At 33.9% G+C, this 15,452-nt stretch overlaps 1 protein-coding gene across 9 annotated transcripts in view; it reads right to left on the bottom strand.

Annotated features, from left to right (window-relative positions):
* Positions 1-1,579: 1,579 nt before the first annotated feature.
* MYO6 (myosin VI) overlaps positions 1,580-15,452 on the bottom strand; it is an 87,214-nt gene continuing 73,341 nt past the window's right edge. For 3 of the 9 annotated variants that reach the window (XM_032873182.1, XM_032873184.1, XM_032873186.1), the window contains 6 exons: positions 13,993-14,031; positions 10,275-10,378; positions 9,235-9,366; positions 6,552-6,578; positions 3,970-4,188; positions 1,580-3,419 (listed from right to left, as the gene is read on the bottom strand). In XM_032873182.1, coding sequence (XP_032729073.1) covers positions 3,220-3,419; positions 3,970-4,188; positions 6,552-6,578; positions 9,235-9,366; positions 10,275-10,378; positions 13,993-14,031 — 721 coding nt within the window. In that variant the 3' untranslated portion in view covers positions 1,580-3,219. The remainder of the gene's footprint in view (positions 3,420-3,969; positions 4,189-6,551; positions 6,579-9,234; positions 9,367-10,274; positions 10,379-13,992; positions 14,032-15,452) is intronic. The other 6 variants (XM_032873185.1, XM_032873188.1, XM_032873189.1 and 3 more) reach the window with 3 other exon arrangements.

Below are 15,452 nucleotides of genomic sequence, written 5' to 3'. Positions count from 1 at the left end.
AATACAAACTCTCAATACTTGTTATTTCTGGTAATGATACACACAGAAAATATGTCACACCTTCTGAAGATGTGGAATGACAAAGGAGAAACCCTTTGTAAATCGGTAGGGGCTACTCAAAAAACTTTGCTGGTTTTGATTCTTTTTGTTCCATCTGATTGAAGCAAAAGCATTTATATCTCTTTCATGGTCCAGAACTAAATTATCTGACCCCTCTCAATCTCTTTTTCCTCCTCTGTAAAAGGAGGTAGACCTACCACTACCGATGTATTAACGAACTGATTCATCCAATAAATATTTATTCTACTTATCCAAGTACTCTTAAGGTACTTCAGGTAGAGAAACCAAAGATCTACATATCTGGATCCCCTGAGAACCATAGTAATAACCTGTGAATGAAAATTTAAAGAAAAAAATTTAAAATCCAATTAATAAAGCTCTACAATTAATCCTCATTATTCTTGCTTGTGAATTTCTCTATTCTCTAGCTAAGCTTCCATAAATACCACCTATTTTCCACATAAGATGTATTTTCTTACAAAAGTGTTCACTGTGTTACCGGAAGGAATGACCTATTAAAAAGTCATTATAGGAAGCAGAATGTGAGCTACAATAAAACGTCTCTTGTGTGGGCTTGTACTTCTGCATGCATTATTTTATTTTTTCCTCACATAATCCTTTGAGAAGGTGCCATCCATTCAACTTTACAACTAAGAAAATTCATTGTTCTCTTGACATATGTGTATTAGAGAAACTTTCAGTGCATACCCACAGCTCATAATACATTTCTCAAATGTGTTAGTGGCATTAGGAATTACATTATAATTAAAGTGAATGTGAAAACATTTTTCCTTCTCATTTTTAATATTTTATGTATGTCTACTATTGCAAAGTATACATTAAGGAAGGAACATGTATTGAATAAGGCAAGCATTAAGAGAAGATTATTTCTTAATATACAGTATGCTGGTTTAAATGTCAAATTTTCAATCTCAATTAAAATAAGAATTTACTTTTGATTCCTAGTTTTCACATAACATTTATGGGTGTGATTGTGAATACTGTAAAGCAGCTGTATCAATATCTATTAGCATGCCATTTCTGCTATTTCCCTTAAAGGCAGATAGGGTCCTAAATTTTTCCAGCAAAGGGGCCTGTGTGTGTATGTAGGTTATCGTAAGTCTATCTGAACTAGGGCAATTCTCCTGGTAGCCAAAATTAACTCAGGAGACTACCTGAAATAGCTAAGTTCTAGGACAGCTGTGCGACATAATTAGCAACAAAATGGCTTAAAACTATAATTTTATTATCTACTAAAGACTTGCAATGATGCTTTGCTGTGATAAAAGTCTTTAAAACATTAAGTTTCTCATTACAATAATTTTAACCTGTTTGATGAGTTTTCATCTAGTGCCTATATGTATCTAGGAGATATAAAAAACTCCCAAAAACCGCACTACAGAGACAACTCACTAAAAATCAATTTGGTTATTAAATTTTCTTCAAGGACTTTACTTGCTACTAGTTAAGCTTATGCACTATCCTATACAAATAAAAACACCAGTTAAAGGCGAGTGATGAGAAGAGAGAGAATAGGTCATTTATTTTCAGTAACCAGAGCTGCTGTTACCAATCGCAGGGACCAAATGACCCAGGTGGGGTGGGGAGGGGTGAGTCTCTGCAGTAACACAGCCTTCTGAATATAATCACATTCACATTCTCAACAGCACAGACAGGACCATTTAATTTCTTTACCAGGAGACAATCATTTGCACAGTATCATAATAAATAAATATTTCTGTACTAGGACACGTATTATGAGAGAAGCAATTCTGAAAACAGTGTCTGTGGCTCAAAAGCACTAATCTAATCAGCTGGGAAATATTTTCCTAACTGAGGTATTCTTTCTAGAAAAGAAAAATCACTAGAAATCCATTTCAAAGGTTAAGGTCTTTAGAATTTAGGGAGAAAAAGTGCAAAGAATAATTTTATTCTTCTAATTTTATTCTAAAATACTAACAAGGACTCATTAGAGTTAATGTCAACATAACTCCTTGATGTATCTTTGTCTCCAAATTCCTAACATAAAGTCATAAATATTAGGCTTAAAACTGCTGACATTTGATCAAAACTAACACCACACAAAGAAAAATAATTAAATTATCAGTTACATGTAATAAGCAATTACTTACTAAGTACTGGACTTTTGAATCACAAAGCTTATAAAACAGCTCTACAATTACCAAAATCTCAAGGCCAAAAAAGACACTAGGAATTTTTTAAAAACAAAGATGTTTTGCAGCAGAACACTAGCTTAAATCATATGAAACAACTTGGACAGGATTCTGATACAAAAATCACAATTGAGATGAAGTTGAAAGAGTATCTGCATTCAGTCCAGTTCAGCCGCAGAGCCACTGAAAACATATTTCCTTTTTTAGAGAAACAAGTTATCTCAAAACTTTTAAGCATTTAAATGGTCTGAATTTCCTTTATTTGTCCATGGAATAGAAGAAAATATTTTTTATAGCGACACAGTGTGATAGAAAAGAAAAATAAGTCTGTGCAAGATACTGTGTGAGTACCTTCCTTATCACAGAGTACATCAAATACATTCAGGCTTTTTCTGGAATTCTAGAAGTTCAAATGAACTGCTTTACCCAAACTAAGACACACTACAAAGGAGGGGGGAAAATAAAAATTCCCATCTTCTATGCAAATTTCCATGAATTTCTGAAAAAGTAAATTTAAAAAAGTACACAGCTTTTCAGATCAAAATATCAGTGCCTTGATTATTTTAAGTGCCTTAACTTTTGTAAGAAACTTTAAGCTAAGGTTTCATTATTCCAGCTTTATGGGTTCTGTGCCATCCTTGCAAAAGCAAGTATTCTGAGTTTTTAAAAAATTTCTTTTCCTAGAGAACAATTATGATGGACTTCAAGGTAGACTATTGGCAAAGAAGGAGAAATGTCAGATTCTGTCCAAGTGTTAACAAAGATTAGAATGAGGAGAAGTTTAACAGTTACAGCTGGATACAGGAAAATAATGTTTAGGTCCCCAATTCACTACCATCATTTACCTGAAATTAACAAAAAGCCATGATTACTGAAATCTGTTCACTTTGTATAAGCAGTCCTAACATGATCACGGGATGGTCCCACCTCTGGGCACACACCCGACCTGGTACCACGGCCTGGGTTCCCATGGCAGGGAAGGCTGCTACTTTAATAGATTCTGCAGCATGGCCGTTGCATATGTGGGCCTAGCCTGCCTGCTCTCAATTGCACTCTGAAGGTACTGGATGCCTCCACAGCGTTCCCAAATCTCTTCAAACTGTCTTGGCAAAATCTCAGCACCACGCTTTCGAGTCAGGCCTGTCTCCTCCAGATTCAGCTCACACATCTCCATGTCATCCTTACCTGCACAAGGGAGACATCAGAGAATTAGCCATCAATCTCTTCAGAAGTACTTATCATAAACTTTATTCCTGAAACTGTTATAGTTATCAATTTCCATCTATTCAAGAACTTTCAAAACTTTCTTTTCTTTCTTTACGACAGAAATCTGCTTAATAAATTCACCAGAAACAAGTTAAATTTGTCCTCCACCAAGAACACTTTCAGAAAGTATTAACAATGCAGTTGATCAAACAAGTTACCAGTCTTAATAAAACTGCTACATTTCTTTAAACAATTTAAAAATCAACTGATACGATTAAACACCAATGAAAAGGTTCTTAGGACATAGACAAGTTTCTATGTGCTCTAAAAGGACATAATTAATCTAAGCGATTTCACATCATAAATAAATTAACCCTCAATTAACTGGAAATGTGATCCAACTGCAGAACGCCATTCCTCAATCCTGGAATTTAATGAGTTATTACATTACATATTAGACTGTTTCATTCAGAGGGTTTATAATCCTTTTTTGCTTTATAAGGTTTTTTTCCATGTGAATCATACACACCAGCCACAAGAAGGATGGGTGGCTTGTCAGGATGGAGTTCCATCTGCCGGGCAATCCACGGTCCATCGAAATGGGCATACCACCAGCCTTTTTTCTTATTCTGCGGGTCTTTGTACTGGTCGGCAGGGCGGATGAATGGGATGCGGAAGAAGCGTTGCTGTCGGTTCATTTCGATCTCCTGCTGCCTGGCAGGAAGCTGAGAGGCTGGGTTCTGCTGAGCTGTTACAAAGAACAAGGAAAGTTACACCAGCAGCCCAGGGGATAATGAAAACAGCCTTTAATCCTAAAATGCACTACACATTTTTAAGAAAAGAAGAAGAGGATTCCTAGTAATAACTTTAAAACAAGATGTAAATTACTTATAAATGAATAAAACTCAGTGTGATTTTAGAATTTTCTTTCCTTAAAGATGTTCCTTAACATTTCAACACACACACACACACACACACACACACACACACACACTCTGCAACACCAGCAATAAAACAAACTAGCCCAAGTAGATTCCCACAAATGACTGTATCAGTAACCTGAAACTCACATGGCAGAACAGCACACTAGTGTTATTTGTTAGGATTTATATTTTATCTCCAAAGAGTTCGAAATCAAAGGTCACAGAATAACTTTAATGGGACTATTTATGATAAAACAAATGAACGTAATTTCACAAATGTAAAGAATTATAGATATTTGTCAATTTAATCACTGTTTCCTTGGAAAAGTAGAAGACAAAAGTTTGCTCTTTTGCCAACTGATTTTGGGATTTAAAATGGCCAGAAGACATATATTACTAGTAATATTTAGACAACTTCATGACAACAAAAAACTGTAACCAGTAAAATCATGCAATTTCCCTCAGAGATATTTGCTTACTCTAAAATCAGATTTCTCTTGAATTAAATCCACTGAAGTTAGTGGAAAGTGTATAGTATTTGGTTCTCTTTGTTACAGAAAAGAAAAACCCTTGCTTTTCTGCTAGGACTGGACATTGCACTCATATCAATTTTTCCCCCTTGCTCAAGTTTCATAATGAAACAGTTGGGTTTTTATTTTATCTGCAAATATAAACATTTCTCTGGGACAATAACTTTACACCTTCAGCAGCTGTAATTTTGGAAAGTCTGTTTAACGTGCTTTTTTCTCACAACTTTAAAAGTAGACCAACCATTTACTGCAGCTCAATTAAGAATCTCACTGATATGTTCAAGTATGTCGATGAAAAATTACAGAATATGTGTAAGTCAAGAACAGCCACAGGGTTTTTGTAAGAACTTCCAAATACTGAAAGGATGAAAATACTCTTATTCTAAACTTTTTACACAATAGTAAAAGCTTTATAGTAGCTGAATTCATTTCTGTGCAAACCAGAGAAAGCAAAAAGCAGTTAGCAAAGCTGTATATGCCGATGAAAGAACGAAACAGAGGCCCCGTTGTGTTAGTGACTTATAAAACCGCGTCACCTTTAGCGTGTTAACAGAGAGGAGCTCATTTATTCTTTTGTTCCTGTAGTCCCTCCAAACTACTTACAATTTAGTGTTTCTATTTCAAGTTTTAAAAATTACCTACTCTGCAGAAAATATGCTAACCCTACTTTAAGGAACTTTAAAAGGATAAGGGAAAAAAAAAAAAACAAACCCTTCCCTCCATCTTAAGGAGTAACTTAGAATACCCAGTTGATATGGAACTTACTATGGTATTGATGGTCACTTGTTAAATTAACCTGCTTTTTTCTTTTAAATTAACAGTCTCCTATACCTTAATATATTAAGTAAAATTAATAAAACTCAAGGGAAAGTTTTTGATAGTTTTTTTTTTTTTTTTAACTGTGTGAGAACTGAGATTATATTAAGGAAGCCTTCATTTCCACAAAAGTTCTTCTGGAAAAGCACAAAAATACAGATGTTGAACATCTGAAACTAATACAAGACTCTTTCACATCCTATTGTGTCATCTTTAACATATGAAATAAGTTCTAAATTTGGCCCTATAAATTACTAGAAGCACTTTAAAAAAGCCAGGTCCAACAAGCTGGCAACAATATGGCATTATATCCAAATCATTATTGATCATCTGAAGCAGAAAAAATTTACTACATATTAAGAGGACTCCAAGCTTTTAAATTATCAAAAATGTGCATCATAGGGTGCGATATATACAAGTCAGAGAATAATCTCCTATTAGGAGGCATCCTATTAAACCTGTGTACATTATCATACAAAACTCAGATCTCTTTGGAAGGAAGTGTTCATACTGTAACAGTGTGTGTGTGTGAAACCAGCCCCTGAAGTTAGTCTTTATTCTAAAAGACCAGCTGCTTATTGAGTTTTGCTACAATGAGAATTGTGTATATTTTTTAAAGGGAAATAATTTCATAAAACAGATTAATTTTGTTCTGCAAATATATTTTGGAGTGACCCAAATGAAAGCATCATCTGAAATTAAATATCTTAGTAGACAAACTAACATTAATATACTACAACTCTACTTAAAAATTGTAGCAAAACAATGTCTAATAGAAGTTAGTACTTTATATTTTTAACCCATCTTCCAGTTAGCTCATAAGTTACCACCCATTGACTTACGTGAATTGTTCAAAAATGGTGCAAAATCTGTGAATAAATATTTTATGTTGAAGAAAAGATAAAAATGGCAGAACTGTTAAATGAGCATTCTTGTAATTTATAAAAAAGGCTTCCCAATCAATCGAGGTGGTGACTAACAAGAAAACATCCTGTCCACAACCAATACTCTCAGAATTACCTACAAGTAGATTCTGCTTTCTGATTTAAAAAGGTTAAAAAAAAAAAAAGAAAGAAAAAAGCTATTTTGATTATGCTTTAGGAAACTCTGTTTGATGGACATATAGAGGACCTAAATTTTAAAATTATATTTCATTTGTAATCCTGGGACACAATAATATTCAAACATAAATCCAAAACAATGACTGAGTAATAGACATTCTAGTACCTTCAAAGCATTACTAGAAATTCTGTAGAAATAAAAAACTTCTAAATTCATAAAAAAAAATAGATGCCTTAGAGAAAAAGTACTGCCATGTTTACATACACTCAGTATGTTTAAATTTCTTCAAATTATCTCAATCTTAAACTCATGCAATTTTTATTTTGTGGAACTTGAAATAAAACCACTCTCCAAAGTCAGCTTTAATCAACTAAACATTGTGAATTCTTACTGCGGAATCTGCCACTGCCCCAAGAATTATTTCTGGAAATCTCTTTCTGTATTAGATGCAAGGAGAGCGTGCTCACCCAGTGCAGCACACAGGAGGAAGGGCTGAGGCTCTCCACTCCCGATTACAAGACTTTACCATGATGTGACAATGTATTATCCTAAAATAATATTTAGTTATGTTTTTGTTAATCATATGTTGTCAATTTATTTTCTCAAATTAAGGAATTCTAACCCTTCTAAATATTAAAATATAGAGTAGTTCCTTTTAAAGGCTGATTAGCTGCCCCATTAGGAAGCTACCTAAGTACAGAATTTTCTCAACTGCTAAGCATCTTGAGGCACTGCACCTTTCCTTTACGCTGTACTTCTGTGTCAGAATGTATTTTACATGGGAAAAAAAAATAGAGCAATAAGTACTTTTCAGAGCAGAACTTACATTTTATCCTGAAATTTGCCCATAATCAAATTCTTTGAAGGCAACATATGTGTGGAGTGTGTTCACATAAAATTCCTGAATTTGTTCACATATACCTAGATGGGGGACTCTTGGGAAATTTTCTTAATCTACTCTTTTGTTCTTTCAAAGGGTATATTATAAATGGAAACATTATAAGAACAAAGCAAGGTATGCCATGTATCATTTCCCCCTTTAAGGGCAAAGCTGGATGAGTACAGTACCAAAGTTTGGTTTAAAAACACAAGAAACATTTATGTGTTCATTAAAAATGTATATGCCATATATTACAACATTACTTTTCTTGTTTTAAGAAGTGCAATCATTCAGATATTTAAATTTGGGGGGGGCAACATGATGAAAACCTTTCAGCTAAAGGCCATAATTAGAACATTACAGCTAAAAAGATTATGGCTAGAAGGAATAGCCCATTGCCATTTTTACAAAACAAAGGTAACTGACTAAAAACTTGGTACAGTGAACTGCTTATGGAATCATCCTGTTATTTTCAATTCCCAGGGATACATTTGTAAATTGGCGAAGAGAGAGGTGGCCACAATATCAATGTTTAGAGGGCCTTCCGTTTGCCATTTCCTCTCATTCTGGGTGATCTCTCACTGCCCTTCCAGCACATTGTACTCTGACTGAGGACACCTCCTGCATAATCACTAGCAGTAACCTCTCTCTTATTAATACTTTGCCTTTACTCAATCTACTCTTTACAACAACTTGGAAATACTAAAACTCTACCACTTAATTGATTTTAATCCAACACTGCTTTTATTTGCTAGGAAGGTAGTGAGGGAGAGCTCATTTTCTATCTCACCTTGGGTCATGTATTATTAAATTATACTACCAGGTGCTGGGGATATATTTTTCAAATGAAAACATTAAACATGTTGTCACTTTGACACTGGGCCACAATTAAGCCAATAAATTATGCCAGTTTGAAAGTAGCAAACTGAACAAATGAAATTCCAATTATTGTTTTAAGATTGAAATTACAATTCATATATCACAGGTATTCTCAATTAATGTTAAACCTAGTGCATACTTTACTAGGTTAGGTCTATCCCCTACTTTCCAATTTCAAGTATACAACTTTGTCTTTTGTATACATACCAAAGTAACAAAATTTAGTTTTTGAATCTCAGTCAAAAAATCAAATCCTGGTATAGGCAAAACTGGTCTAAACCAAGCTACTATTTCTCATTCTTATATTTTGCCAGTATTGTAAAATAATGTTTGCAGCAAACATTCTTTTTTATTTCACAGTATTCTTTACATTTCCACATGTAATCATTCTATATGTACATATATGTATATGTGGAAAAAATACATATTTACATTACTGCACTTCTTTAGTATAGACAATATTCTTATCTCCAAAATTTATCTTGACTATATACAAATACTTCTTAATAAATATGACTTTAAAGACATAATAACAGAAATAATGCTATGAAAAATAAGGCATTGTGGTTGTATTAGGCTCAACAGATCACAGCTGCACAGTAAGAGAAAATTTGTATTGAATATTTTACCTCAAGTCTTATGTATAGTTACATACATTACATACAGATACTCTGGAACATTTAAAAGTACAGATTTGTTTTTACCATAATCAGTAACAGACTTTGGAGCACGTTGCTCTGTTTCAGTATTTCTCTTCTTATTCTTTGATTTCCACGCATGATACACTTTTAGTCTCCTGTGAAATTCTTCTCTGCAAGCTGCCAGGAGCTCAAGATCTATGGATTATATGGAAAGAGTCCCCCCCCAAAAGAAGGAATTAGCATCCTAATTTAATCATCTAACATAATTTGTGACATAAACATATATATTTATACATATAATAAATTGTTTTAAAATTAATAGTACAAAATCAAAAGTAAGCACATTATTGATAAAGATAAGCATTTTTTGGCAACATTAACTTTTACATTTACAGAGCAGTTTCTTATGCATTATTACTATATCATTTGCTCTACACAAGAACCCTGGGCTAAATAGGTCTTTTACAGATGAACCTGAATCAGAGAGGTTAAGTTACCTGTCCAAGGTCAGAGGCCATAAAAATAGAGTAAAAAGTCACTGTGCTCAAATACAAGCTAGATTTACATTAATCAGATTTTTTATGTTTGTATTTATGCAGATAACTTCGGTGAGGAGGGAGAGAACATACCAAATTCCACACAATTTAGTACGTTAGATCCTAGGCATAACATCCTAAACTCAAACACTATGATTTAAACAAGAACACAATTATATGGAATCATCTGGATATAGCATTTACAGTTCTGTTGGAAGAAAAATAGCTTTAAAAAGAAAGGACTGCATTGCCATTCTTTACTTTGCATACACAGGTCAAGATTCTGACCTATGTATGCAAAATACGTCATTAACACAGCCCATACCACAATTTCTCCATGCTTTTCCTCTCCCACCTAGATAAGAGACAGGCAAAATGAATTTAGTAAGTATGCCTTCCCTTTATGTTTGTGAATAAACTATGCCTTCACTTCAAGGTGAGAATAACAAAGAGAATGGCTTAATTTATGCGCCAAAAAATAGAAAAAATTACACTCCGATATAGGTATTTCTTTATTACCTGTCAGCCACAGAGCCTTCCCATTTTTCATGACCTCCATACACTTACCACAAGAAGTATTGATGGTATCACGTAGTTCTGCATATTTCCATTTACTGAGATCATATTTCTTGGTACCAGCAGCTGCCTTGGTGGCTTGTACAGCAGGACCTCTGTAATTATTACATATTTTTGCATGTTTAAACTAGAAACATGAATGAAATGTTGGCTAAAGATGCAAGAAAATGAATCTAAGTTTGAGAAATGGAAATAACTACTAGAAAAACATAATAATTTTTGTATCTTTGACAGATGAGACTAAGAATGGTATACTATAGGATTCCTAGGTAAATTAAAATTTTCCAATGTGCCATTTAATAGCCATATTATGTTTCCAATCAGAACTTCTAAAGTTAAAAATACATTTATATATATTCCTCAAAATCAAAAAGGAAATCCTCCTGATTTCTCAAAAAAATCATTAGAACCATTAAGAGTTTATGAGCCATAAGGCCACATAGTACAATCACCTGCCGATTACTGAAGTTACAGACAGCCAAGTCCCAGCCAGAACTACTGGCTCAGAACCTCCCAAAGTATCTGGATGTTTGCGGGGTCAACAGGTGAGTAGCCAAACTACAATCCCCTGCCTTAGTCATTAAAATGGGCTAAAAGAACAGCTAGAGTCTGGAAACCCCTGTAACTTTTTGCATCACTATTAAATAGAACACTTAGGAAAGTGCTAGAAGGAAATAAAATCATGCTCTCATATTCAGTGAGTAATATGACAACTAGTAAATTATGGAAGCAGTCCAATTATCCTTTGATAGATGACTAGATAAAGAAGATAAGGTATAAATATGCAATGGAATACTATTCACCCATTAAAAAGAATGAAATCTCGCATTTATAATAACATGGATGGAGTTAGAGTGTATAATGCTAAGTGAAGTCAGTCAAAGAACAACAAATACCATCTGATATCACTTATACAAGGAATTTAAGAAACAAAACAAATGAGCAAGGAGAAAAAAAAACAGATAACCAAGAAACAGACTTTTTTTTTTAAGTCTTTCTTTTTTTTAAGATTTAGTTTGAGAGAGGTCACAAGTAGACAGAGAGGCAGGCAGAGAGAGAGGGGGAAGCAGGCTCCCTATGAGCAGAGAGCCCGATATGGGCCTCAATCCCAGGACCCTGAGATCATGACCAAAGCCGAAGGCAGAGGCTTAACCCACTGAGCCACCCAGGCACCCAAGAAACAGACTCTTAACTATAGACAACTAACTGATGATTACCAGAGAAGAGATGGGTGAAGAGATGGGTGAAATAGGTGATGGGAATGAAAGAGTACACTTATGATAAAGAAAAATAAAATAAAAATGAGTAGACAAGATTCAGAGCAGTAAAATAAAGATCATGCCCAAGGTCCCACACTGCTAGTAAAATGGTTGCACCTGTGATGGAAACGCAGCTTGTTCTGACTCTAAAGTCTTGGTCTTAGTCATGACTCTGCCTTCCTTTCTTTGCTTTATTCATTCTACAAACATTAATGAGCACCCACTTAGCCAGCCCTTCACCTGTGCTAGGAGCTGACACAGAGTTGTGTAAGCTAAAAAATAATAATAATTGTTATTATTATTAATTAATTAAAGAAGAGGTTTAGGTCATGAGACACAACAGATTTGAAAGAGCACAAGTAAAGTAGAAACACTGGAATGGGGAAAGAAGAAATAAATGAAATATATATATAAATATAAAATAATAAATTAAAAAATAAAATGGGATAAATACAACTTCTTCATAGCAGTGCTACTCAGGGCTTCCAACTTGTTTCTATATACATAATTTGAAATAATTATTCAGAAAATATGGAAACGACTTCTTTTCTGTAATAATAAACATTACTTTTCAGCAAAAGATGACTCCTGTCACACAGCAGACACTTAGAATAAGCCGCAAGTAAGATCAATGTAACAAAGGAAGAATTTAAACCCATCACATTTCAAGACATAAAAAGAAAGGTGGCACAAATATGAAAAGAGCTAAATTTTTAAAAGTACTAAAATATTGTTTCTCAGGTATCACACAAGGAATTTTACTCTTATCCTCCACTACTAAGAAAATATTTCCTCTTAAAGAGGGATGATCAAGGTATAATACCTGAAAATGAGGTCATATTTCCTCATTATTTCACACTCTGAAAGATAACAGCAATCTTGGCAGTCAAGACACAGACATTTAATGAGAAATGATGTGTGAAAATATGTATACTTCCTCCTGAAATAAAGGAAATGATTCCTCCAAATGAAGCTTAGCAATGGGGGCCTCTTTACAAAGCCTATTTATACTTTCATTTTAGAGAATAAAAAAATAGCACACTTCACTCTATATACTTAACAATGGTGAGACATGATGATTGTCACTAACACATAAGCCTGACTAAAGAATAATATGGGGCCAGTTAGTTCTTCCTGCATTCTTCCTGCATTTTTAGGTTTGGATCTGTTTTAGATTTATTACAGAATCTATCCTTTTCATAAGCACTGTGAGTGGCAATTTTCCATGTAGCTTTTCCTCTTAATTGCTTCGCTCAAAAAGAGCCAGCTGTGTGTCAGCAAGGTCTCTCTATTACCCTTAGAAATAAATTATGTTTTAACATTTATTTAAATATTCTTTTTCTCTTCTACATCCCTAAACCACTATTCAGTAAACTAAACAAAAAAATTTATCTTTTCTTCCTAGCACCTCTAAGAAGTCTTTTCTAGGAGAGCAGCTGAAAATTACTACAGGTTTTTGTTATTTTCTTTTGGAAGAGAGTGAATTTACATAATGTACAGTTTTATAGATTGTCAGAATACACATGAAGTGCCAACATACATAAGGTATATTTGGATACTTTAAAAAATAACATTGAATTCAAATTATTATTGCTTAAAATATGGTTTACTATTACTAACTTTTCATTTGTATTACATCAAAATACATATGCTAAAAAACATATTCAGCATCTTAAATACATGAATGAAATGCATTTAAATGCTCTTCCCCATCTCTGGAATTATTAAAATAGTAAAATAAAGGTTTAATTTACTGATTATTTAGGTTATAAAGACAATCACATAAATGACATACGAGGTAGTAGAAAAACTGACTTCTAATTTTTAAAAAAGTGTATTAATTTTAAGACTTTCAATTAACTCTTAACTTCAAAATTGATAGTTAAGATGTTACTGATTGATACCCACTTGTAAAGGACCAGATCCTGCTGGGAGGTCATAGTCTGTGGTGGCTCAATTTTTGTATCAGTGGTTTTTAAACCACGTGCTATTATGGGGAGAAGGCCCCAGAAACCACACTCTTTTCTACTTCCCCTTCAACTAGGAACTAGGCACAGAGGTTCCCAGCTGACATGGGGGTGTGGGCAGGAGGGGAAGGGACACCACCACCTCCATAGAAAGTTTCAAAACACTTATTTGGTTTGAGAGGAAAGGTTCCTCTACTGAGACGGAGTTGGTGAAGCCAGTGATAAATATGGCAATACCACCAATAAGGAACAGGCCCATCCAAAATGCCAGTGGTGTCCCCATCGAGTAGCACCAATTTAGAGCATTGTTTTTTATCTTTTTCTGTTACAGTGGTATAAGGGTGAAGTGACATTTCCTATACAGAAAATTTATATGGAAAGAATAGACTATTCATATAACAGGTTCTGGTCCAAATACTGAACAGTGATTTAAAAACATGATTTTGAGGTGACATTTATTTCCCCAAATTCCACTGCACTAACCTACGCAGAAATTCTGACATTTCCTTCTCCATTTGTTCCCTATAAGAAAAATGATAATACAGCACAGTCATATAAAAGAAAACTACATACATTACCTAAAAGATCTAAAAGTATAATTAAAAATATAGCTTTTCAATAGGATTATTGATTTATTAATCATTCACTATCATTTCATTTTGTAAAAGACTATAATATACTTTTCAACATCGTATATAACCATAAAATACAGCAAATTTTTGTTTAAATACAATTAAGATTGCTTGAACTCCATTTCTGCAGTAGGAACTTTTAGATAAAATCTCATGACAGCCATGTTTCTGTGGTATTTTTTTATGCATGGCATATAATTTGCATGTTCTAAATGCATACTGGAAACTTGGCAGATACAGATTCTATAGAAGGATTTTTGCACTGGGGTCGCATAATAAATATTAATTATATGACATAACAGTGATACTTAGTTAATCTATTTTCTAGTGTCAGAGTTTAAGAGTCTAGTATATTTACTCTAAAATTCTAAATCAAAGCATGATTTTAAAAAAAGGCAGAAGAGCTCAAATGCATCAAGTATGTGTTAAACACCAGAGTGTTCTGACTCTCTGAGGATAAACATTTCCCAAAGGCAAAACTTACTTTTATTACTCAGGGGAATGTAACTTTTCTCAATATTTGTTTAATTCTGTGAAATGGGATGGAGTTTCATCATGTTCATCAATAATTCATTAATCTCATTATTTTATTTTCCTGTTCTTTCTTTCTTCCTTCATAATTAATCATTTTCTCATGGCTCATTCTATTCATCAGACTCTGGTAACCTCTTACAAATGAGTAAAAATCATAAGAAAAGAGAAAGGGTATGTTTGTATTAGGGTGCAGTTTCCCGCATGCCTGTCAGGTGATGATAAAGGAGCAAAGGACTCCTGTAATTCTCCTTCCTTGTAATGAACACTGGCTAAGAATAGAGGCAGACAGAAGTCTATCCAACAAGCACAGTCAGAGAAAAAGTAATCTCAAAACTGATGATCAGAGATTCTAAATACAAAGTAAAAAACCCAAATATGTATAAAATAATCTACTGAGCAATCCATTTATCAATCTCCAATTAGGCTAGTCAGAATTTTCTAACTTTCAAACTCGGCATGATTTTGATAAATATTTTGAATTCTATTATCACCGTACCTCAAGGTTTCTTTTTTCTTTTTTTTTAGATTTACTTATATATTTGAGAGAGAGAGAGTGCATGTGCATACATGAGTAGGGAGAGGGGCAATGGGAGAGGGAGAGTCTCAAGCAGACTCCCCATGGAGCACAGAACCCAACTCAGGGCTAGATCTGATCCCAGAACCCTGAGATCATGACCTGAGCCTAGACTGAGAGTTGGACATGTAAGTGACTGAGCACCCAGAGATGTTTTCAAAAATTTCGGTGCCCTATGAAAACAATGCTGTGGTGAGAGTGCA

Source organism: Lontra canadensis, unplaced genomic scaffold (assembly GCF_010015895.1).
Source record: "Lontra canadensis isolate GAN:19392208 unplaced genomic scaffold, GSC_riverotter_1.0 scaffold47, whole genome shotgun sequence".
In the NCBI taxonomy this organism is placed as follows: Eukaryota; Metazoa; Chordata; class Mammalia; order Carnivora; family Mustelidae; genus Lontra; species Lontra canadensis.
Note: the sequence above shows the minus strand (reverse complement) of the source record. Positions and strands in the feature narration are given on the sequence as shown.